Genomic DNA, 26,130 nt, shown 5'->3' on the forward strand with positions numbered 1-26,130 from the left:
TATATATATATATATATATATATATATATATATATAGTACTGTGTAAAAGTCTAAGGGGCATTATATTTTTCACAAAAACATTTGTCTTAAAATGATTAATTTATATATTCTGCTTTTAGTGTATCAGTAGGAAATATCAATTATAGATTTCAACATTCCCTTTGCAAATAGAATTGAATAGAAGAAGAACAAGGGGCCTTACAACAGATGGTATGGCCCCTGCAGAGCCCAGATCTCAACATCAGTGAGTCAATCTGGGATTACATGAAGAGACAGAAGCAATTGAGACAGCCTATATAGATAGAAGAACTGTGGCAAGTTCTCCAAGAAGCTTGGAACATCCTCTCTGCCAACAACTAAGAAAAACTGTGTCCAGGTGTACCTGGAGAATTGGTGCTGTTTTGAAGGCAAAGATGGACACACCAAATATTGATTTAGCTTTTTTATGTTTACTGGACTTTGTATGACATTAATTGATAAATGAAAATTATATATGGCATTATTTTTGAAGACATCCTCACTGTGCAACATTTTTCCCCAAATGCCTAAAACTTTTGCACAGTACTAATATATATATATATATATTAGTATATACTGCATACACATACAATCAGCGGCCACTTTATTAGGTACACCTGTACATCTACTTATTCATGCGATAATCTAATCAGCCAATCATGTGGCAACAGTGTAATGTATAAAATCATGCAGATATGGGTCAGGAGCTTCAGTTAATGTTTACATCAACCATCAGAATGGGGAAAAATGTGATCTCAGTGATTTCGCCATGGCATGATTGTTGGTGCCAGATGGGCTGGTTTGAGTATTTCTGTAACTGCTGATCTCCTGGGATTTTCATGCACAACAGTCTTCAGAGTGTAAAGAGAACTGTATGAAAAACAAAAAAACATCCAGCAAGTGGCAGTTCTGTTGGCGAAAACAGCTTGTTAATGAAAGAGGTCAGAGGAGAATAGCCAGACTGGTCCAAGCTGACAGGAAGGTGAACCCAAATAAACATGCGTTACAACAGTGCTATGCAGAAAAGCATTTCTGAACATACAACACGTCGAACATTGAGGCGGATGGGATACAGCAGCAGAAGACCCCTCCAGGTACCGCTGCTGTCAGCTAAGAACAGGAAACTGAGGCTGCAGTGGGAACAGGCTCACCAAAACTGGACAGTAGACTATTGGAAAAACTTCACCTGGTCTGACAAATCTGGATTTCTGCTGAGGTTCACGGATGGTAGGCCCAATGCAGCCTCAGTTTTCTGTTCTTGGATGACAGAAGTGAAACACCAATGTGGTCTTCTGCTGTTGTAGCCCATCCGCCTCAAGGTTCGACATGTTGTGCATTCTGAGATGCTATTCTGCTCACTACAATTATACAGAGCAGTTATCTGAGTTACTGTAGCCTTTCTGTCAGCTCGTACCAGTCTGGCTATTCTCCGTTGACCTCTCTCATCAATAAGGCATTTTCGTCCACATGTAATGCTGCTCATTGGTTGTTTTTTGTTTTTCACACCATTCTCTATATACTCTAGAGAGTGTTGCGTGTGAAAATCCCAAGATATCAGCAGTTACAGAAATACTCAAACCAGCCCGTCTGGCACCAACAATCATGCCACGGTCTAAATCACTGGATATATATCATATATATATATATAAATAATTAATCGAATGCACCAACTCGAATGCCGTTTTCTACTGAAGTTTAAATCAGAGACGGCATTAAAACATCTTTGTCTTGAATAAATGCTTTGGGTTCAATGCAAATTAAGCTAAATTGACAGCATTTGTGTAATAATGTAGATTACCACAAAAAAATTATTTTGACTCGTTCCTCATTTATTTATTTATTTATTTTTAAAGCAGAACAGTTTACTGTTACAGTAAGACACTTACAATGGAAGTGAATGGGGCCAGTCCATAAACATTAAAATGCAAACTGTTTCAAAAGTATAGCTACAGGACATAGCCTTACTAACCTCATCTGTGTAAAGTTATATCCAATATTACAGTAATCAGGTAAATTCAGTAACACCAGTAAATCCTGGATTTTATTGCACTAAACGTCCTGGTTACTTTCATAACCTCAGTTCCCTGATGGAGGGAACGAGATGTTGTGTTGATGTAGGGGTCACTCTTGGGAGCCCTAAACACCTCTGATCTTTGAAAAAAGGCCAATGGGAATTGGCAAGTGGAATTTGCATGCCACTACCCTGGACATACGGGTATAAAAGGAGCTGGTATGCAACCACTCATTCAGGTTTTGTGCTGAGGAGCCGAGACAAGGTCCCGGCCATTTCAGCGGGTAGTTCAGCGTTGTGGCAAGAGGGACACAACATCTCGTTCCCTCCATCAGGGAGCGGAGGTTACGAAAGTAACCAGGACATTCCCTATCTGTCACTCACTCGACGTTGTGTCGATGTAGTGACACTAGGGGTCCCTATACAAAACAGCACGACTACTGAACTGTGTTACGTGGACTAGCGGTGCAAGACGGGCAGACCTCTGTGTGCCTCGTAGCCAGCTCACCAGGCCGTCACGTAACCTCCCCCAACACTCTTATGAGCGTCGAATGGTCCTTCGGGATCAAGTCGACTGCCCAACAAATAGGGACAGGCTAGCCCAGCCGTGGCCTCTTTTCCTCTTTTTCTCCCCAAAAATAGTGGAATTTGTTAACTGACTGGGGGCCATAAATGTCTACATCGGGGGGGGGTTTGTCACTCCCAAGGGGAAGACACCGTGGAGACCACACCCTGCTCAGAGAAGGGGGAGGGGGGTATTTCGAGTGGAAGTACGTCACATGGTCTTACCGAGTCTTGTCGGAAGTATGTCATGTGGAGAAGTCGCCTGGTCCTACCCGAGGGGGGAGGAGTTTCTAGAAGCATGGTGACCGGGGGCAGAGGGGCCTCTGCCCAAGGTAGATGCAGTTTACCGACAGGGAAATGATTTAGCGGAAGATATATCACATGGGGTCACCTATGGGGAACCAGCGCATGTGGAGCACCTACCCCAGTACAGGGTTTAGTTAGCACATGTACTGGGCTGGCAACTACAGTACAGACAGCCACCCCTCCAGACTCTCCTGCAGGAAGGAAAACACCGATCCGACAGCACATCTCTGGGGGTCGTCGCGTCGGGAAGAACACCACTTAGCGAACAGATGCCACTTCAAAGCATACAGGCACCTTGTAGAGGGAGCCCTAGCCTGAGTTATCGTGTCTACCACTGTGGGTGGTAGGCCACTTCGGTCTTCCACGTCCCATCCAAGGGTCAGATGTGGAGATTTCAGAGGTCTGGTCACGGATGCCAGATGGTGCCCTGTCCCTGAGAAAGAAGGTTCTTCCTCAGGGGAATTCGCCAGGGGGGGCTGTCACAAGGAGCGTGAGGTCCGAGAATCACATCTGGGTGGGCCAGTAGGGTGCTACTAGGACGATCTGCTCCTCGTCCTCCCTGACCTTGCACAGGGTCTGTGCAAGTAGGCTCACTGGGGGAAACGCGTATTTACGTAGTCCAGGGGGCCAGCTGTGTGCCAGTGCGTCTATACCGAGGGATGCCTCGGTCAGGGCGTACCAAAGTGGGCAGTGGGAGGATTCCCGGGAAGCAAACAGGTCTACCTATGCTCGACCGAATCGACTCCAGATCTGCTGGACCACCTGGGGGTGGAGTCTCCACTCTCCCCTGAGCGTATCCAGTCGTGAGATGTTGAGGTCGCCCGGGATGTGAGTGGCTCGTAGCGACTTGAGGCACTGCTGACTCCAGAGGAGGAGACGGCAGGCGAGTTGTGACATGCAACGGAAGCGTAGACCGCCTTGACGGTTGATGTACGCTACCGTCGCCATGTTGTCCATCCGGACCAACACGTGCTTGCCCTGGATCAACGGCCAGAACCTGAGGCACCACATCATGGGGGCTCGAGCCCCGTGGCCATGCTGAGTCCAGGGAAATCAAAGCACTTACCTGGCTCTTGATACCCACCATAAGATTGGTCGAGGTGGGGGGAGGAGGAACATCACATGGTGCCAACCCGGTGTGGGCGTGTTTGTGCCACAGCTGGGCGCGCAGGGGTGGGGGGTCCTCCGCTGGAGTGCCAAACCTGCGAAAATGGGACGGTGGACGGCGGTCGTGATGAAACAAAAGATTCTCCTGCTGGCCCTCCACCGGTTGGATAGAGTGGTCTGTCTACCAGCTCTGTAGAAGTGGATCTCCTCGTCCCTGTGTCGCCCGTCTCAGGGGTGCTTCGAAGCCTTCCTAGGGTTATTGGCGGCCGACCGTGCTGTTGCTGCAGGAGGATGCCCTTGGCAACAAGCGGATGGGGTGCGGGGTCTTGAGCCGCGCCAGGGCAGGATGTGTTGAATGGCCTCCGTCTGCTGCTTCACCGCCGAGAACTGCTGGGCAAAGTCCTCAACGGTGTCACCGAATAGGCCAACCTGGGAGATCATGGGGGAGCTGAAAAATCAAGATCGGGCAGTAAAAGGTGCCCCCACAATCTTGTCAGCTCCTCATGCACTTCCAGGAAGAAAGGGACCGGGGCGGGGCGCGGCCGTGAGCGGCGCTCTGGGCCCAGGAACCAATCATCGAGCCGCTAGAGTTCAGGGGAAAGTGGAGGGTTCCACTCTTGCCCGACGCTCGCTGCTACCCGGGAAAGCATGTCCGTCATCTCCATGTCAGCCTGAGACTGGGCGACCACACCCGAAGGAGGGAGCCCAGCCGAGGCGTCCATGTCAGAGTGGATGAGCCCGCTCTCCGATGCTGCGCTCGATAACTCATCATCTTCCCGGGCTACGAATAAGAGGTCGAACTCGCAATGAGACAAGCCGGCGGTCTCATCCGAGAGCCCGACCGGGGCAAGCGAGCGTGCTGGGGAATGGGAGGTCCGTGGGGGTTTACCCGGTGGAGGTGCTCCCATTGAGGTCCCCAAATCGCCCCCAGTGCTAACCGGCACAGCCTCATACCCGTAGGTAGAAAGACCGAGACAAGGAGCCGCTGGGGTGGCTTGCTTTCTTACGAATGCAAGCCACGACCGCAACGTTGCCATGGTCATGTTCTCGCAATGAGGACAAGACCCATCCACGAATGATGTCTCCGCGTGGGCAGCACCCAGACACATAAGACAGCGATCGTGGCCGTCTGAAGCGGAGAGATAACGACCGCAACCAGGAATAACACACAAACGGAAAGGCATCCTTAAAAAGACATTCCGTGTGTGCCGCTCTTTTAGAATGAAAATATACTCTTTTTAGAATATACTCTTTTTGTTATTCTACCGAAGCGCCCAGGGGCGTTCTCTGCTCTCCACAGATGCAGAGGGGGAGAAGCCACTGAAATGCGCCGTAAAATTCAGCGGTTGAGGTTAATGAACTCGCGGATGAATTCAGCTTCAATGAATAAAACTGCTCGGCTCCGAAGAGAAAATCTGAATGAGTGGTTGTATACCAGCTCCTTTTATACCCGTATGTCCGGGGGAGTGGCATGCAAATTCCACTCGCCAATTCCCATTGGCCTTTTTTCAAAGATCAGAGGTGTTTAGGGCTCCCAAGAGTGACTCCTAGTGTCACTACATTGACACAACGTCGAGTGAGTGACAGATAGGGAAATCATATTAACGTGTAGGCTATAATGTTTACATATTGTGGCTATTTTTAGCCATATCAATCTAAGTATTAATCTTTGTTGTGTAACTTCTGTACGAGCAAGCACCACTCACATTTTCTTCAGAACATGTACAAATCTAGTTCTTTCTTGGCCCTCATTGTCTTGACACCATTATTTGCGAGTCCACTGTGAATTGTGTTAAGGGAGCTTTCATTAGTGCTCTAGTCTGGTGCTGTTTGTTTTTGGCTCCGGTCCACAGACAGCATCCTGCCATAAATATAAGCCAGCTTTATTTGTATTCTGCACCACGGTCAGTAAGCCATCTCCAAGAGTAGGTCTATTTTTCAACTTCAGCCTAGAAATATCATCCCGCACCACCCACCGCAAGCAGAACAGAATACAGATGTGCCCAAACAGCACCTATTTATTATTAAAATATATACTGTATCTGCAGGACTGTCTTCTTCATATACAGTTGAAGTCAGAAGTTTACATACACCTTAGCCAAATACATTTAAACTCAGTTTTTCACAATTCCTGACATTTAATCGTAGAAAACATTCCCTGTTTAGGTCAGTTAGGATCACTACTTTATTTTAAGAATGTGAAATATCAGAATAATAGTAGAGAGAATGATTTATTTCAGCTTTTATTTCTTTCATCACATACCCAGTAGGTCAGAAGTTTACATGCACTTTGTTAGTATTTGATAGCATTGCCTTTAAATTGTTTAACTTGGGTCAAACATTTTGGGTAGCCTTCCACAAGCTTTTCACAATAAGTTGCTGGAATTTTGGCCCATTCCTCCAGACAGAACTGGTGTAACTGAGTCAGGTTTGTAGGCCTCCTTGCTCCTTGCTTGAGGTCAGGGCTTTGTGATGGCCACTCCAATACCTTGACTTTGTTGTCCTTAAGCCATTTTGCCACAACTTTGGAGGTATGCTTGGGGTCATTGTCCAATTGGAAGACCCATTTGAGCTTTAACTTCCTGGCTGATGTCTTGAGATTTTGCTTCAATATATCCACATCATTTTCCTTCCTCATGATGCCATTTATTTTGTGAAGTGCACCAGTCCCTCCTGCAGCAAAGCACCCACACAACATGATGCTGCCACCCCTATGCTTCACAGTTGGGATGGTGTTCTTCGGCTTGCAAGCCTCCAAACATAACGATGGTCATTATGGCCAAACAGTTCAATTTTTGTTTCATCAGACCAGAGGACATTTCTCCATAAAGTAAGATCTTTGTCCCCATGTGCACTTACAAACTGTAGTTTGGCTTTTTTATGGTGGTTTTGTAGCAGTGGCTTCTTCCTTGCTGAGCAGCCTTTCAGGTTATGTCGATACAGGACTCGTTTTACTGTGGATATAGATACTTGTCTACCTGTTTCCTCCAGCATCTTCACAAGGTCCTTTGCTGTTGTTCTGGGACCGATTTGCACTTTTTGCACCAAAATACGTTCATCTCTAGGAGACAGAATGCGTCTCCCATGATAGCTGCGTGGTCCCATAGCGTTTATATTTGCATACTATTGTTTGTACAGATGAACGTGGTACCTTCAGGTGTTTGTAAATTTCTCCCAAGGATGAACCAGACTTGTGGAGGTACACAATTATTTTCGGAGGTCTTGGCTTATTTCTTTTGATTTTCCCATGATGTCAAGCAAAGAGGCACTGAGTATGAAAGTAGGCCTTAAAATACATCCACAGGTACACCTCCAATTAAGTATGCCTCCGATCAGAAGCTAATTGGCTAATTGTCTAAAGGTTTGACATCATTTTTTGGAATTTTCCAAGCTGCTTAAAGGCACAGTTAACTTAGTGTATGTAAACTTCTGACCCACTGGAATTGTGATATAGTCAATTAAAAGTGAAACAATTGTTGGAAAAATTACTTGTGTCATGCACAATGTAGATGTCCTAAACGACTATAATTTGCTAATATGAAATCTGTGGAGTGGTTAAAAAAATGAGTTTTAATGACTTCTGAATGGTGGGGATGGTGGGGTGGTGGGGGATGGTGTTCAACAGCGATAGACTGTATGGAAAAATGCATCCCCACCACGACTCTGAGTTTGCCTGCCTTAAAAGGTTTCGAATTATTTAAATTTCTCATGCGAGAGAACAACCTGGACAACTTGTTTTGTCTTGTGCAAGTTATTTTATAATGTATGGTCCCTTAAAAATGTCTCTTGAAAAATTTGTCTCTCTGTCCGTCTGTCTGTCCATCTTTAAATATCCCCCCTCTCACTGTTTGTTAAGACTTGGCTTTACAGTACACAACAAGCTTTTTCAAATTCTCTTGTGTGGCTCAAGCTTTTCTCTGGCACTTGCTTCTTCGGCATCATCAGTCGTTAGGCTATTCGTTAAATACATTAGCCCAGTGGCCCACTCTCTTTAAGACAGATCACATGATCTGGGTTTTGCCTTAGCTTAATCTCAGCAGCGGGTCAGTCCACAGATCAACACTGAAAGCACAACATCAATGGAGCCTGTACTGCAGCCGGCACGGTACGTACACAAATTGATGTTTTCATTTGTAGGTGTTCTTGGGCTTATTGGAAAAGTCATACATTTTTGAAAGCCTAACATCATTTTCATAAACTGTATTTTTGTCTTTTTTCCTAGTAATAATATTTAAATATCCTTGAAGCAAGATACATTTACTTGAGAAACATGAAAATGTGTTAGATGTTAAGACTTGTTTTCAGAGAATATATCATGACATAAGCTTCTTTTTTTTTCTTGCCCCAATGGTAAATAGTTTCTCTTTGCTTTAAAGGAATATTCTGGGTCAATGCATGTTTAGCTCAATCAACAGCATTTGTGTTACAATGTTGATTACCACAAAAGTAATTTTGACTTGTCCCTCATTTATAAAAAAATAAAAATAAAAAAAATAAAAAGCGGTGACAGTAAGGCACTTACTGTGGCAGTGAAAGGGGCCAGTCTATACAAGTTAAAATACACATAGTTTGAAAAGTATAGCCACAGGACATAAGCATTAAACATGTTAACATGATTAGTGTGATAAAATAGCTTGCTAACTTCATCTGTGAAAAGGTATAGCCTACAGGGATTACAGGGTTTTGTCGTCCTGGCAACAGAGTTGTAATATTGGCTATAACTTTACACTGCAAACATAGTAAGAGATTTTATCACACTAAAATCATGTTAACATCTTGTGACGATACATTTGAAACAATGTGTCTTTTAGTGTTTCTGGACCGGCCTCATTCACTACCATAGTAAATACCACAATTTTTTATTTTATTTTTAATAATGGAGTAGAATTTTTTGTGTGTGTGTGGAAATCAACATTATGCCACTAATGCTGTTAATTGAGATTAACATGTATTGAATCCAGAATTTTTTTTTAAGCAAAATTCTTAACAAAATTAAGTGAGGTTTGTGCTTCAAAGAAGAAGAAAAAACATTTCCCACTGGCGTATGATTTATAATTTTTTTTTTTCAAGATATACAGTATTCTTTGAAAGCAAAAAAAAAAAAAAAAGAAAAAAAAAGATTAAGAAATTGAAAGCAGATTTTGTACCTGAATTTCACACTGCAGTCCAATATTTAAAACAACTTCTTGGAAGAATGTTTCAAAAGCAGTTACCATTAGGTGGCTATATTGAGTCAAATTAATGTGGGATTCAGGTAATTAAAGCAGCGTATGTTTTAAGACTAGTATTTTCCCTGAATCTTTTAGTCAACAACAATTAGTTTGCCATTTTTTGATTGTAGCTTTTATCTTTATCTCCCTTTCTTTGGAAATCATCTTTAAATGGTGAATTTGCTCTGAGACACATTCAATCAATAGCAGGAAAATAACAGCTCTTTGACTAAAAGGCAGATTTGCTTGAAGCTGGAAAAGCGGCCACGGTGTGCGGCACAATGATCTGAAAGGATTGAGAAATCTATATTTAGAGGCACATAAAAGAAAACAGTTATGTCTGATTAGGACTTGCATGCTTGTTCCTGAAAACACAGAGCTGGATTGGAGAATTTCTGCATGCTCACAATGTTTGGTCTTAAATGTTTGCATTAAATTAGCAGGAAAGTGTGAGAAGAAGTGCCAAGAATTTAGTTGTACTGTCAAATCTCTGATTCTTGTTCTTTTTAATCAGTTCTTTCTAGTCTATCAGTGGAATTGTGTTTTTCTGTGTTAACATGTGCTATGATGGATGTCTTTGACCATGCACCATGTCTTACTGTTTTTTAAGAGTCTCAGGAAGGATCGCCACATTTTTTGATGCTGTGTCAGGTTAAAAAAAAGAATGTCAACTTTTAAAAATGCATCTTGAGACACCTGCGTTTTGTAATATGCATTGTACAGCGCCTAGCTTTTTTAGCGCAAGAGTGTGTTTGGTATGAATGACCCCTAACTTATCGGTTCGTAACAGTGGTGATTTCAGATACGATTCTTAAAAATTCTTCAGATCTTAACTTAAGTCTACGTCCACACTTATATTTTTCTGTTTCGTTCTAACATCATTGTTTTTCAAATAAATGGTACTTGAGAGCATTTTTGAAAGTCTTCATTTTCGGTGGCGGCAGTGTGGTTAAGAGGCGTAAATGTTGCAAAATCAACATGTTTTTAATCAATAACGTATTAGTGTGGTCATGGCCTTAGACTTAGATATAGGATGTTTCTGAATAGGCTGCTTTAACATTGAGGCAGTAATCAAGGCCCTAGCAACCTCTCTGAAACCCTAGCAACTGCATGGCAACACAGTGGCATGTTGACATGCTATCAAATGTTTTAAGGGCAAGTTAAAGTGGGGCATTGCATGAAAGAGCAAAGCAATTTGTTGCAGATGTTTGCAAGCTGAATGCTATTATTGGGTGTGTTGCAGGCTCTGTGTGTCCATGTTTGTTTGAAGTGAAGTGAGCACTCCAGGACACACTCTAAGCCGTACGTTGGCCACGATAATCCCACTTGATCAGAAAAAGTGGATTTGTCTTTTACAGAGTTTTAGGCACAGTGTCACAGTTACCCCACTCTAATGAAAGCTTACCCCCAGTCCCCCTGTCCCCCTTCATATTTTATCTATCAATTCATCCATCCATCCATTCATCCCTGCATCTTTTCCTCTTAATGCATGTCAGGCTCATCAGAACTATTTAGCCTCTGGCCTTGGCGAATTGCAATAATACATTTGGTTTCAAAACACACACTGTTACATTATGAAATTCAAAGCATGCTCTCTCTATGATATACAGTTATATTGCATGCAGGAATATTATGGATATTTACTTATTATGTATATTACTTATTACGCTATCTCATACGAATCATTACGAGTTGTCATAAGAGTTGTCAATATATTGTTTGATTTGCACACAACCGGCAAACATTAAAAATGAAGGCAGCGATCTCACACATTGTTATTGCAGAAAAATGCACACATGTTGCGAGATAATTAATTACATTTGACTTTTTTTACTTTTGTTTCGGTCACAGGTGACGATCCTTAGGGCATGCACACCGTGCAAAACAGGGATCAGATTGAATAATACAAGTAAAATGCATTTTCTCAAGTGGCCTGTGCATTTTTTTGTAGTGCAAGGCACAGTGTTTATTTTATTGTGTGTTTTGTATAAGATGCAGCACCAATGTGCTGCAATGCAGCATGCAAAAACAGAAAAACAAAATAGTAAATTGTTTCCTTTTAATCAATATGAAATGCTGTTTTTTGCGCATAATCTGACATTCCAAATGCATTTTATTTGGGTTTTAATGAAGAGGTTGCTTTTTCTCTGGAGATCCGGAACCTCTCATCAAATATTCAGCTTCTTTTTTAACCTTTCTCACACTTGCACATGCATTAACATGGTGATGTGGGATCCGTTTTTAATTGTGAACTGTGAACAGAAGAACCAAAGATCCCTCTCAGTATTCAGACCGTCTCTATTCATGGATTTTGTATATTGAAAATGCCTTTAATCATTTTTATTTTTACTCATAGCAGTTTAACAAGAAACATAGTGTCTTAAGAAACTTTGTTATTGGCTCCAGCTTTCTACAGAAAATTATTGTTTCTCCTTTTTTCTACCTCTTTCATGTGACTCATACTGACCTTTGAAGTTAAACATAAATGCAGATTCTGCTTTGCATCAACTAGTATGAAATGAATAAGTAGTTAAAATATTGGAGGAGCTCTGAGGGTGGTGAGGCTGTAGTTGTGAGATTTAGGGAAATGTCAGTTGCCGAGATGCCTGATTGAGGAGATTAAAATTCATTTGGGCAGAAATATGTGCAAAAATCAAATTAAATGATATGCTGCCAGTAAACAAGATTTCATTCTGTTCTGCCTCAGTTCAATATGTCTTCTTCTACACATAGTCGACAGACTTCATAAGATTGACTTTATCAGTAGGGCTGGGTATCGATACAGATTTACCTATTTGTTTCCGATCCACAAGCTTTTGATTCCGATTTCAATTTTATTTGATTGGATAACGATTAGTTTGGGTATATTTTAGTTATAATGTCCATTTTGTTTACATGTAAAGCCATCTGATGATTCTCAATATCAGTTTCAATACCAGCAAACTATTAACTAACTTGAGTAAACCTTGTTTTTATGTTATTAAGAACTTTTTTAAGCTCAGTAAACAGTCATTAACAAAGAAAGTAAAAAGAAACAAATGACAAGCAATAGAACAAATAAAAACAACTGAACAAAGATACAACTTAAGAAAACAGTGCTTGAAGTTTTTAACAGCACTATCAAGTATTCAAGTAAACATACAGAAATTGAAAAAAGTAATGAAATGTAACATAAAACTACTTAAATTACTGGTCTTCACTGTATGATTATACTGTATACTTTTTAAAGCTACTAAAGGCATCCAGCAAAGGAGCAGTGAGTTGTTATTCTTGTTGAAGAATATTATATAGAGAGTTAAAGGAATATTCCAGGTTCAATACAAGTTAAGCTCAGTTGACAGCATTTGTGACATAATGTTGATTACCACAAAAAAGTATTTAGACTCATCCCTGCTTTTCTTTAAAAAAAAAAAAAAAAAAAAAAAAAAAAAGCAAAAATTGAGGTACACCCAGGATAAATCAGATATAAACCCAGAGAAGTCACATTAGTTTGCAAATCAGAACTTGTGGCAGCTTTGTAATCCTTGATACTGCTTGTCCAGCAACACGGACATTGCTTCTAGACTGAGCTTGAGAAAATAAGTACATCGGCTGATAATATAAACCTCTTAATGCACTGGCTGGTCAGCCATGTGGTCTTGTGTTTACCAGTGGCTTAAGGAAAGAGAGCACAGGAATGTTACATGACCGCAAAAAGCCCCTGGTGAAAGGAAGCTTAGAGTAGCAGATTCACAGTTGCTGCTGGAATATTCCACTGTCTGGCTGTATCGATGCTTTTCTTGCATTTATTTTGGTATTATGCAACAAAAGCAATTGATAGTGTTGCAGATGTTAGAGGAAGAAGCTCTTAGGTTTCATACTGACATATTTGTTTTTGTTTGGGTTGAAAAGGGAAATGGGGATAGCGTGGACTTGGCGTGGTGTCAGGGCTTTGGACTATATCTTAGATGGTGCAACTGAGAAGATGGACACTTGATAATGGCCCCATCTCATGTTCTGACACCATCTGCTGCATCCAGATGGAGGAAGACAGTGAGGACAGTGCTGGTGAAAGAGTGAAGGCCTATTTAGAACTCTGCATGATAGATAGATAGATAGATAGATAGATAGATAGATAGATAGATAGATAGATAGATAGATGGATGGATGAATAGAGATGGATGGATGGATGGATCAGAAAACTTGAAAGCCAAAAGAACAGTTAAGAATTGTGAACGTTAATGACACCTCTGTCTGTGCACATAGTATTTGAGTTGTTCAGAATGCATGCAAGACGCTTGAAATTAAAGACTTATTCTTCAGTCTCTTCATTTATTCTACCTGAGTGCCTCTCACTCTCTCTGATCAGTGGTCTGTTATTTCTGATAATTATACGCTTTCAAAGCAGAACAATGTTCTTCACTCAGTCTCTCATTGCAGCAGTACATGATTGCATCTGTCATACGTGACACGTTCAAATAAGATCAATTTAAAAGTGCAGACAATGGAAAGTCCAGAACATTCCCTTTATCACTAATATCTTTCCATCAACTCCATCAGATAAAACTTGTACAGTTACTTTGTCTCCTTATCGGAATAAGCACTCGACAGAGGGGTCATTTACAGGTGGGACATGTCTCTACCACTTTTTACCTCAGCCAATTTTTTCCACACCACTTTTTGAAATAGCTTTCATCAGGTAATTGTATGATGCACAAGAAGCATTTCCAGTTGATGAGCACTCGTTGGGCTGTTATCAGTGGCTTTGAGTAAGAGCGGGTGGCAATGTTATCTCAAGCAGAATCCAAACAACTGTGTCCCCACTTATAATACACATTCACTAACATACAGATGAAATATTCATTTATTAAAATAAAAAAATGATATTAGGGCAGATTAGGACCCAGATATCCTTGAACTAGAGCCAAAAGCTTTACCACTAGAGCAATCAGTCATTCAGGTGCATGCTCTATTGATCCATGTACAGTCCTTATCCACTGACTATCAAAACCCCAGTACTGACAGTGTTACATGTATGGATCAAATTATCAAATTAATTGTGTGAAATATTTGTTAGAGCGTTTGAACTGGTCATTAAGAATGACTATTTATCAAAACAGTAAAAGATTATTTGACATTATCTGCACTTAACCAAATTAATATTCATGAGTCTCGCCACTTCTTGAGCTTACAAGCTGCTCCCAACATTTTTAAAAACAAAGTGACGCCCATGGCACTCGTATCTGATGACTGTTCTTTGAAAGTGTCATAAATATGAACACGATTATGCTAAGAATGGAGATCGCTATAATATTACGCTTAGCATTGGAATGGAGATTTGGATCATCAGAATGGGAGGACGGCTAGTCAACAAAGAGCTCCTAAAGGTATAGTTGACCCTCATATTGTTCCAAATCCATATGCCTTTCTTTCTTCCATGGAACACAATAGAATATGTCAGCCAAAATGTTAGCCCCCATAACCATTCACTGTAATTGCATCTTTTTTCCATACAATGGAGGTGAATGGTGACTGAGACTAAACAATCAACCTAACATCTCCTTTTGTGATAAAACCTAATACAAACAATTCAGGTAAAAATAATCTCTTTGAGGCTTCTTTTCCAAAGCTAATTAAAATGAGGAAGTCATTGTAGCTCTTTCCTGTCTGGTACCGTATGCTTGGATGGATTTATCCCAGCTCACTTTCCAGAAGAAAACAGATGTCCCACCTGAGCCTGAACATGACTGGAATTTAAAACGGGCCTGTGGATTTCGCCTCGGGTCAAATGTTGCTTTTACTGACTTGTTTCTCTGCACTTTTGAAGAAATGAACTTATGAACTGAATTTTAATACTTCGGCTGCTAAGCTGTGTCAACATGACTTTGCAAACCTTCAGGTCTTACTGCAATTCGTCGCAGGCAACTGCAGAGTGGGTGGCTCTAGGGGCTCGAGCCCCTGCCCTTTGTTTAGGTGCTCCTCAAATGCCTCCATCAATATATGATGCTGAAACTTTGATGCATTGATTATGGAATTTAATATTCAAGTACAATGACTATAATAATACCCAATGTGATACAGATGCCGCCTCAGATTACACACACACTCTTGCAACAGATGCGTGGCATGTGACTGAGGAAAAAAACGCACACTTTAAATTAAGAAAGTTTAGTTCGGATTTCTGCCTCATTGTTCATAATTGCGCTCATAAGTTAATTGTTGTTCTTTTTGTCCCCAGTTGCGATATATTATGCATATTGGGGAATATTTCGATAATACACTTGGAAAGGTAGGCGACAGTGTCTGCGGCTTTACTCACGATTATATTTTGTCCTTAATGAACTTGAAGTTCTTAATTCTATGAGCCTGCTTGATTTAAAGATCAGACTTATCTGCCTGTTTGGATGATAGATCTGATTTATGTTTCAGTTACTGGTTCAGTAAATGTTCCCATGATGATATGCAAATCTGTTACACATAATCAGCAGTCTTGCCATTTGTGTTCGTTTGCATAAAGTTAGACATGATAGGCTATTATCATTTATTCATATTAGCTCAATAATTAACGTAACAACTACTTTTGTATTTTTATTATGAACCAAACCTCCCTAAACTCCACAAATACAAAAATGGTTCAGAAAAGATTTTTAATCTTCTTACAGTTGTGCATTCTTCTGTTTAACACAATGCATTATGCATTTATTTCTTATCCACAATTAAGATTTTGAACCAGTGTACCTAAACCCATGTTTTTTTTTTTTAGCATATTTTGGAAAATAATTATCAATACAAAATAATTTTATAATTAAGCATAATATTTCATACATTAAGAGGCCTACCTACTCCATTGATTAAAGTGTCATTAATTTGTTAAATTAAGCATTTAAACGTAACATTAGGTTAAAAAATAATTATAGCTAAAAAGAAATAGTCAGATGGAGATTGTATCTCGTCCCCAGGGCTATAAAACCCTTAAATATGATAAAAGTACCATCAAAGTAGTCCATTAGACTTGTTCACTATATTCCAAGTCTTTCAAAGTCATAACGATAGCTTTGTGTGATGAACATACTAATATTTAAGTCGATTTTCAAGGATAATCTTCGCCACTGCCACAGCAGGGAGAATCTCATTCTTAAGCGGCGTAGAGTCCCGCTTGCTAGAGAACCTGATTCCACCTTTTTGGGGTTTCAGAAGAAACCAAGTGGTAAAGTAGATACACACTCTGCTGGCTTTGGAGTCTGGTCTGATTGGCCTGACTGCTGGACAGGTGTTAGTTTGGAGTGGAAACAGTCCTCCTCTGAGACATTGAAAGTTTCAGATTAATTGATAACTGACACATTGGCTTCTGTCAGGGCAAGACCACCAAATGTTCACTGATTGGCGTCTTTCACATGGCAAAGACCCAGTAAACTGCCCCATAAATGAAATTCTCATATTTCTTCAAGAGCGATTGGACGCAGGACTCACTACGTCAATGCTCAAAGTGTATGTGGCGACTATATCTGCGTATTACGCACCTGAAGCCGGCGGCACTATATGCAAGCATGATTTAATCATAAAGTTCCTTAGAGGAGCAAGACGATTAAATCCACCTCGGTCGGCTACTGTTCCGACTTAGGATTTAACTTTGGTCCTAAAAGCGCTCACAGGGCCCCCATTTGAGTCTTTGAGTGTCGATTTGCGCATATTCTCCATTAAGACCGCATTACTGCTGGCTCTAGCCTCAGTAAAACAGGTCGGTGACTTTACATGCACTATCAATTGACATTTCATGTCTGGACTTTGGCCCCGGTCTTCCAAAAGCCACTGTCAAACCCAAAAAAGGCTATGTGCCTAAGGTTCTAACCACGCCCTTCAGAGCGCTGGTGGTTCACCTTCAAGCCTTCTTCCATCCTTCATTTAATTTCGGATGTGGAACAATCCTTGCATTTGTTATGCCCTCTGCAGGCACTACATGCATACGTTGAGCACACCCGCCAGTTCAGACTGTCTGATTAGCTCTTTGTGTGCTATGGAGGACGCACAAAAGGAATGTCCATCTCCAAGCAAAGACTTTCTCACTGGATCATTGATGCAATCGCCCTGGCTTACGAGTTGCAGGGTAAGATCTGCCCAATTGGTGTTAAAGCACACTTAATTAGAAGCATGGCCTCCTCATGGGCATGGACAAACGATGTTTATTTACAAGACACATGTTTTGCAGCAGGATGGTCCTCTCAAAACACATTCGCAAGATTTTACAACCTAGATATAACATCTCTCTCTTCACAAGTCCTCTCTGTTCAGAGTGCTTGCTATTTCGTTTGCCAAACATATACTTATGCCCCTCCCCTTAAGTACATGCTCCCCAGCATTCAGGCTGTTGTAAATTATCATAAAGTCACAAGCACTTTCTTTATAAATAAACTCCCTTCCTGACTGAGTTCGTGACTATATAGTATATGACTATAGTTCATCTATTCATTCTGAGTGCTCCCCTCCTGGCTCAACATGAGGGTCACTCACTTGCGGCATTCTCATGTCGGTCACTGTCCCGCGGGACTGCGGCATCATGTTTCCTCTCTGGAAGGTTATGTCATGTAGTGGGCATTATGGGATTCTGTTCCCAATATGCGTTAGCATGCAATGTCAAGTGTACTGAGTTGTAAGGGAACATCTCAGTTACATACGTAACCTTGGTTCCCTGTGATGAAGGGAACGAGATATTACGAACGCTGGCCACACTACAAGACTCAGAGTTCTTCTGAGGTGTGAGCGATGCGCTCCTTGTCCCTCAGTCAGAAAATTCTGGGGAATGGTGTTTGTGCACCTGCTTTTATAGTGGACAGCTTTTCACCTAAAAGGGCAGGGCTCAAACACCATAGCCAATATTAGAATATTGGCATTACTGTAGAGAGGTTTCAACTAGGTCGTGTGGAAGGATAACTCCCCATATGTGTTAGCACGCATTGTCTCGTTCCCTTCATCTCAGGGAACTGAGGTTATGTATGTAACCGAGTCGATTTGTTGACTGAAAATGTTCCTTATGCTACCTCTGCTTCTGGTATATTTAAACACTCTACTGTTAAATCTGACATGTTTAAATGTATGTGTATAATGTGTATAAATCCTGTTGTATTCTCAAACTGAACAGCAAACACCCCAGATGTCATCATTATAAACAACAACAGAGAGTGTTTGTTCTGGAAGTGGGGTGTGTGTTTGACCATAGTCTAGTGGAGTTCTTTTTCATTAAACTGTTTAAATACCAACCGCTTGTTCAGTGTATTAACAACATTGAGTATTAGTGTCAACCCTTAATCTTTATTTTTGGGTGTAGGTCATGTACACAGGCTTGTAGTGAAGGGGTTACAGGTTACAGGTATGTCCAAAAGGAAGGCCAAACAGCTGGCCAGATTTTTTTTTCAGTGTTTTTATTTTTAGCTTTAAGTTTATTCCAGGGGTGTAAAGTAACGAATACTCACGTTACTGTAATTAAGTAGTTTTTCCCAGGAATTGTACTTTTTTAAGTAGTTTAAAAATTGTATACTTTTACTTGAGTACATTTTAAGTGCTGTAACTGTACTTTTAATGTGATATTTTCCCACTGTCTGTGTTCGCTACTTCCCTGTCCTGATTTTATTTTTATCTATCAACATGATTGGCTAGGGAGAGTCTTGTGACTCCAATCAAATCACATGTAAAAAACTTGAACGGCAGCTGTAGATCGGGCGCCAAATGTTATGGATGTGGAGGATGCCTCAAACACATTTTCAACACCTGAACATCACGACCGCACATGAAAGGGCTTTTCGCAGCGAAAAAGGCCAATTCCCTGACTGTGTCATGTGAGTTTAACTTGCTCAAGCCAGATCTCAGCATTAATCCTGCCTCTATTTTTAAGAAACATATCGAGGTAAATTTCATATTTCTGCTTACTAGATTCTGTGTCTATAACGTAGCCTGTAATTTTGCTATCTATCACTGAGATTACTGGGTTGATTTGAGAGATTATGGGAATGCTATCAATAGGGCTGTGCGATAAAACATTCTTGATGTTTATCTGGAAAAAAAAAAGAGAGATGTCCTCGATATCGATGATAAACTTTTGAGTAATTTTCTATGCTTAGCCTATGTTCCACATCTAGACCAGGAGTGTTCATTACATCGATCGCGATAACAAGACAACCACTGGTTCGTTGATTTAGATAAAATATAAAAGATTTACTTTTTATTTCCTGATGTCTGTAGCTGCGTGCTGTTTGATTGAAAGGCGGCTAATGTTTGTGCACTAATGCATCTAAATGGTCAAATACACTTTATAATTCCGCCAATGCCCGTCTTGGTGAGGCATTAATGTAAATGCAGTCTGTTTGGTGTAAAGTTACCGTAAACAGTGGGACAAAAAGCGTATTTGCATCAAAATGTCAGACTTGAAGTATACATATAACTGAACTGAGCACTGTCAAGCAGGCTATGTCATATAAAGGCTTTTAATCAAACAACAATAACAAGGAAACGAGAAAACCCCTCACTACTTTTGGATGAATAACTTGAGTAGCTTTAAAAGTATTAATGTAATAGAATAAAACAGTGACATTTTTAATAATACTATTTTTTTATAATATTGTTAGTTTTTTTAATAATACAGACCCCTGATGTAGAGAGTGTGTTAATTTGTATAATAAATTAACAGGAAAGTAGAGATGTGCATCAAGCATTAATATGAGAACACAACTATTTCTGGGCTTAAAAGATACAAGAACTAAATCAATGTGGAACACTGTATCTCAAAAGGAGTACAATGTGGCCCCCCATGTGCTACTTAAGGAAATAATTCACACAAAAATGAAAATTCTCTCATCATTTACTCATCCTCATGCCATCCCAGATGTGTATGACTTTCTTTCTTCAGCAGAACACAAATTAAGATTTTTAGAAGAATATTTCATCTCTGTAGGTCCATACAATACACGTGAATGGATGCCAAAATTTTGACGCTCCAAAAAGCGCACAAGTCAGCATAAAAGTAGCCTAATCTATGTGACTCCAGTGGTTAAATCCATGTCTTCAGAAGAGATATAATAGGTGTGGGTGAGAAACAGATCAATATTTAAGTCAATTTTTGCTAGAAATTCTTCTCCCTGCCCAGAAGATGGCTATATGCATGAAGCATGTGAATTACCAAAAACAAAAGAAGAAGAAAGTGAAAGTTAAAGTGGAGATTGACTGAGCAGGGAGGAGAATTTATAGTAAAAATTGCACCTGCTCCAAACAACTACTCTATCACCTCAATTGTGCGAGACATAATGCGCCAAGTGACTGCTTTTTTAATTTTTTTTTTTTTTTGCATTCCTTGCATTGTTTTGAACATGTTTTGAACTCTTTCCACCTCTGGTTTTTTCCTTTTAATTTTCATTAACAATAATAACAATGCATAAGAGTAAGTAAATGATGACAGAATTTTAATTTTTGGGTGTACTCTCCCTTTAATTATATCGGTATCCTGATTTGTTAGCACTCTGAATGTGTGCTCAGCCCAGATTGTGCACAGTCATGCCAACATGATGCTCGCTGACTTGATGCGGCAGCTGAAGAGATGGAAGGGTGACATTATCATGCCAGCTGCCCTGTGCCAGCGCAGACCGACTGGTGGAGGGTAGGTGTTGGAGTTGAACGTGAAAATCCACGGGTCAGTCCAGCGAAACGCGACATGAGCCTAGACCACCATCTGAAGAAAGAGACCATCCAAATGAGCCATTAAAAGCCTTGAATCCTCTCAGATCTCATCATGGGGCCACTGATGTCTCTCACTCCCTGCTCAGAGCTTTTAAGCAGCAAATGTTTCATAAACACACCCTCCTTTGTGAGCTCTTTCCCCAGTGCAAGTGATCTGAGCCTGCACAGATGTGCCCTGTTTCCATCACTGGTCCCTGCCAGCCGAAGCAGATGTCTTGCAAGGGTAGAACTGGCCACAGCTCAGAGAGATCACCCCTATGAGCTAGTACCCATACTGGCACCAAATATATGCTGCTCGTGTCTGTGTTGGGCAGTCGCTTGAATTCAGTGTGCTGAGACAAACTATTTTCCCCAGTCCCAATGTGTTGGCTGAGTCATTGGCACAAGTAACAGAGAGGCCATCTGACACTGCATATATATCACAAAAAGGTATATTTCTATATGTGTAAAGGTATAGTTCACCCAAAAATGGTTTACTCACCCTCATGTCTTTCCAAACCTGTATGCTTTTTTTCTTATATGAAACACAAAAGGAGATGTTTTAATTAATTTAATGGCCCATCCAGTGGCAGTTCTAGCTTGTATGGCACCCTGGGCAAACTGAGTTTTGGAAGGTAAATATGTATTATTTAATTTTTAATTATAAAATTTTGTGCAAAATGTTTTCAATTGAAATATTCACAGCTTCCAAAAATGCAAGCACTGTTAATGCAATGCATTTATTTTTCAATTATTGCAATTCAGTGTGTTTCAAAAACATCTGTTGTTAATATACTTCCATGCCTTTAAATCAGCACACACACATACCCTCTCGACAGTCTTGAGTGAGTGTGTGTGTTCTTGATCATGACATCTCAAGGGCACTGATATGAGGCTAAATCTGGGCTGTGACCCTGAGCTCATTACAGTGTGCATTAAAACAAATGAGCCTGACCTGATTATTTTGTGGCCCGACCCCATCGTGCATCAAACCTGCTCCCACTAAATCACAACAGGCAGAGAGATTGAGAAACACTGGATATAGTTGCATTGTACTGCAATGCCAAAAACCTCAGGGGAAATAATGTTTTATCTACTCAAGATGGTTAAAACCATCTGTGCCCAAGGTGACAGTACTTTATAGCCATTTCTTGTAAAGTATTGAGATGTTAAATTAAGTTAGCGATCAGTTGTAGTGTTGACATTATTCAGGAATCCTTTCCTCTTCTCTGTCCTGCAGCGAATCAGTTCAGTTTCACGCTGAAATCATCAGTGTTCTCCTCCAATCATATTTGTTCTTGCTCTCTGTCTCCACCAATGAGAGGGAGAGAGAGCAAAAGTGTGGCTAGCAACTGCAGTGTTATTGAAAGACTGCAGTTAACTTAAGGCCCTAGGATGACTGTGCTGTGTGTGTGTGTGTGTGTGTGTATGTGTGTGTATCAGGATTTGTAACTAACACACAGTTTGACAGATGCACAATGGTTCAGCGAGGGAGAAATTTGCCCCCGAGTCACATTGAGCGGGGTAATGAAATTGGCAGATTTCTCTCAGGCTCTTCATAACTGCTCTGTTATCAGCTCTTGTCTGCGGGCCGTGCTTCAGCGATATTTATATATTTTGGAAAAGGAATAGCAGCACCTCTGCTTGTTGTTGATTTACGGAGGCACCCTGACGAACACTAAACTGTCCCGCGTTGCGGGGAATGAATTGTTAAATTCCAGCGGGAATCATAACAGTGTGTTTGCGTCTGCAGTGTAGAATGTATTATTTTTTCAGTGTTTTATGGTCGATTCAGTTAGAAGCACAAAAGTAGTGTCAAGAGAGATTTGGCCATAATATGTCATGTCATATAGTAATATTTTATGCTTAGTAAAGCAAATACTACTTAGTTTGCCACACACTGTATCCAATATAGTTATTATTCTCAGATTTACAAGGGCTATAGAATACTAGCATACTGCAGAGCATATTGCACAATATACACTGCATACGGCCAGGGTTGGGAGGGTTACTTTTGAAATGTATTTCACTACAGATTACAGAAGACGTGCTGTAAAATGTAATTTGCAACATATTTCGTTAGATTACTCAAGGTCAGTAACGTATTCTTAATACTTTGGATTACTTCTTCAGCACTGGTAGATTTTTTCACTTGTTTTGATTATAAAAACTCTGCCAGTACAGTAAGACAAAATACACAAGTTAAAAATACATTCTCTGAAAAACCTAAATATCTTATGCAGTGTTGTTTCTAAAACAAGATAAATCAAATTGATCTTCTTTTAAGGATTTTTAGATATTTTTACAGGAAAACAATACAAAAATTATTGTCAAGAATATGATTTTTGCTCTTATTTCATAGGTCTTACTAGAAAAAAGAAATTACGATCCAACGTGAATTTTCTTGATAAAAAAATATGATCGTGCCTGGTAACGTGCATGTAAAATGGCTAGAAATAGCATTTTAGTTTAGTGTAAAGCTAACAATTTACAACGGTTTATTTGTATTTCTTCTGTTCCAAACTTACTTCAAACTTTTTAATTCTCTGTCTGCTCGTATGAATGTAACACATCATAAGAAAGTTTTTCACCACTGTTCAAATGCACTTTGGATCGCATCATTTATATGTATAAATGTTTTCCATCTGAAAGGACAAAATATTAAATGAAACAAATGACAATAAAATGCAAAGTAATCTCTTCAGTAATCAAAATACTTTTTGAATGTAACTGTATTCTAATTACCAAAGATTTAAATTGTAACTAATGGAATAGTTACTTATATTTTGTATTTTAAATAAGTAATCCAGTTACATGTATTCCGTTACTCCCCAACCCTGCATACGGCCTACTATATACAGTACTGTGCAAAAGTCTTAGGCACATAAGATGCTTCACAAAAACATTTGTCTTAAGATGGTTATTTATATTTTCAGCTTTAGTGTGTCAATAGGAAATATACATTTTAGACTCCCAAACATTTCTTTTGCAAATAGAATAAAATAGAATAGAAGAACAGGGAGCCCTGCAACAGATGGCATGGTCCCCACATAGCCCCCCACTGAATATTGAGTCAGTCTGGGATTACAAGAAGAAACAGAAGCAATTGAGACAGCCGAAATAGATAGAAGAACTGTGTCAAATTCTCCAAGAAGCTTGGAACATCCTATCTGCCATCAACCAAGAAAAACTGTGTCCAGGTGTACCTAGGAGAATTGGTGCTGTTTTGAAGGCAAAGGTGGACACGCTAAATATTGATTTAGCTTTTTTACGGTTACTCGATTTTGTATGACGGTAATTGATAAGTGAAAACAATTTATGGCATTATTTTTGAAGACATCCTCACTATGCAACATTTTTCCAAGTGCCTAAAACTTTTGCACAGTACTGTGTATATATATATACAGGTGCATCTCAATAAATTAGAATGTCGTGGAAAAGTTCATTTATTTCAGTAATTCAACTCAAATTGTGAAACTCGTGTATTAAATAAATTCAATGCACACAGACTGAAGTAGTTTAAGTCTTTGGTTCTTTTAATTGTGATGATTTTGGCTCACATTTAACAAAAACCCACCAATTCACTATCTCAAAAAATTAGAATACATCATAAGACCAATAAAAAAAACATTTTTAGTGAATTGTTGGTCTTCTGGAAAGTATGTTCATTTACTGTATATGTACTCAATACTTGGTAGGGGCTCCTTTTGCTTTAATTACTGCCTCAATTCGGCATGGCATGGAGGTGATCAGTTTGTGGCACTGCTGAGATGGTATGGAAGCCCAGGTTTCTTTGACAGTGGCCTTCAGCTCATCTGCATTTTTTGGTCTCTTGTTTCTCATTTTCCTCTTGACAATACCCCATAGATTCTCTATGGGGTTCAGGTCTGGTGAGTTTGCTGGCCAGTCAAGCACACCAACACCATGGTCATTTAACCAACTTTTGGTGCTTTTGGCAGTGTGGGCAGGTGCCAAATCCTGCTGGAAAATGAAATCAGCATCTTTAAAAAGCTAGTCAACAGAAGGAAGCATGAAGTGCTCCAAAATTTATTGGTAAACGGGTGCAGTGACTTTGGTTTTCAAAAAACACAATGGACCAGCACCAGCAGATGACACTGCACCCCAAATCATCACAGACTGTGGAAACTTAACACTGGACTTCAAGCAACTTGGGCTATGAGCTTCTCCACCCTTCCTCCAGACTCTAGGACCTTGGTTTCCAAATGAAATACAAAACTTGCTCTCATCTGAAAAGAGGACTTTGGAACACTGGGCAACAGTCCAGTTCTTCTTCTCCTTAGCCCAGGTAAGACGCCTCTGACGTTGTCTGTGGTTCAGGAGTAGCTTAACAAGAGGAATACGACAACTGTAGCCAAATTCCTTGACATGTCTGTGTGTGTGGTGGCTCTTGATGCCTTGACCCCAGCCTCAGTCCATTCCTTGTGAAGTTCACCCAAATTCTTGAATCGATTTTGCTTGACAATCATAAGGCTGCGGTTCTCTCGGTTGGTTGTGCATCTTTTTCTTCCACACTTTTTCCTTCCACTCAACTTGCTGTTAACATGCTTGGATACAGCACTCTGTGAACAGCCAGCTTCTTTGGCAATGAATGTTTGTGGCTTACCCTCCTTGTGAAGGGTGTCAGTGATTGTCTTCTGGACAACTGTCAGATCAGCAGTCTTCCCCATGATTGTGTAGCCTAGTGAACCAAACCGAGAGACCATTTTGAAGGCTCAGGAAACCTTTGCAGGTGTTTTGAGTTGATTAACAGATTGGCATGTCACCATATTCTAATTTTTTGAGATAGTGAATTGGTGGGTTTTTGTTAAATGTGAGCCAAAATCATCACAATTAAAAGAACCAAAGACTTAAACTACTTCAGTCTGTGTGCATTGAATTTATTTAATACACGAGTTTCACAATTTGAGTTGAATTACTGAAATAAATGAACTTTTCCACAACATTCTAATTTATTGAGATGCACCTGTATATATATAAAATAGTATGTTAGGATGCAGTATGCAACAATACATTTCATAACAGTATTATACTGCTGTTTGAAGCAAATGTTACTTCTTTAATTCAGTGAGTGATGTGCAATTGTCATCCCAGAGATACATATGGTTATTTTGCATTTTCATCCAGTTGTGTGTAAAAATGTCTTGACTCTTAGTAGTTCAGTCAAATAATGATTTAATAAAGTGATGTTAAAATTTGCAAATGATAATACTTAC

The 26,130-nt window shown here is 40.2% G+C and overlaps 1 protein-coding gene across 3 annotated transcripts in view; it reads left to right on the plus strand.

Annotated features, from left to right (window-relative positions):
* Positions 1 to 26,130, plus strand: part of oxr1a (oxidation resistance 1a) — a 246,277-nt gene that overhangs the window by 51,395 nt on the left and 168,752 nt on the right. For 2 of the 3 annotated variants that reach the window (XM_051719171.1, XM_051719173.1), the window contains exon 1: positions 8,076 to 8,112. The exons of the other annotated variant lie outside the window; for it this stretch is intronic. In XM_051719171.1, coding sequence (XP_051575131.1) covers positions 8,087 to 8,112 — 26 coding nt within the window. In that variant the 5' untranslated portion in view covers positions 8,076 to 8,086. Of the gene's footprint in view, positions 1 to 8,075; positions 8,113 to 26,130 lie in introns of those variants that run through there. 3 annotated transcript variants of the gene reach the window in all.

The sequence above is a fragment of the Myxocyprinus asiaticus genome, chromosome 15, assembly GCF_019703515.2.
Source record: "Myxocyprinus asiaticus isolate MX2 ecotype Aquarium Trade chromosome 15, UBuf_Myxa_2, whole genome shotgun sequence".
Classification (NCBI taxonomy): domain Eukaryota; kingdom Metazoa; phylum Chordata; class Actinopteri; order Cypriniformes; family Catostomidae; genus Myxocyprinus; species Myxocyprinus asiaticus.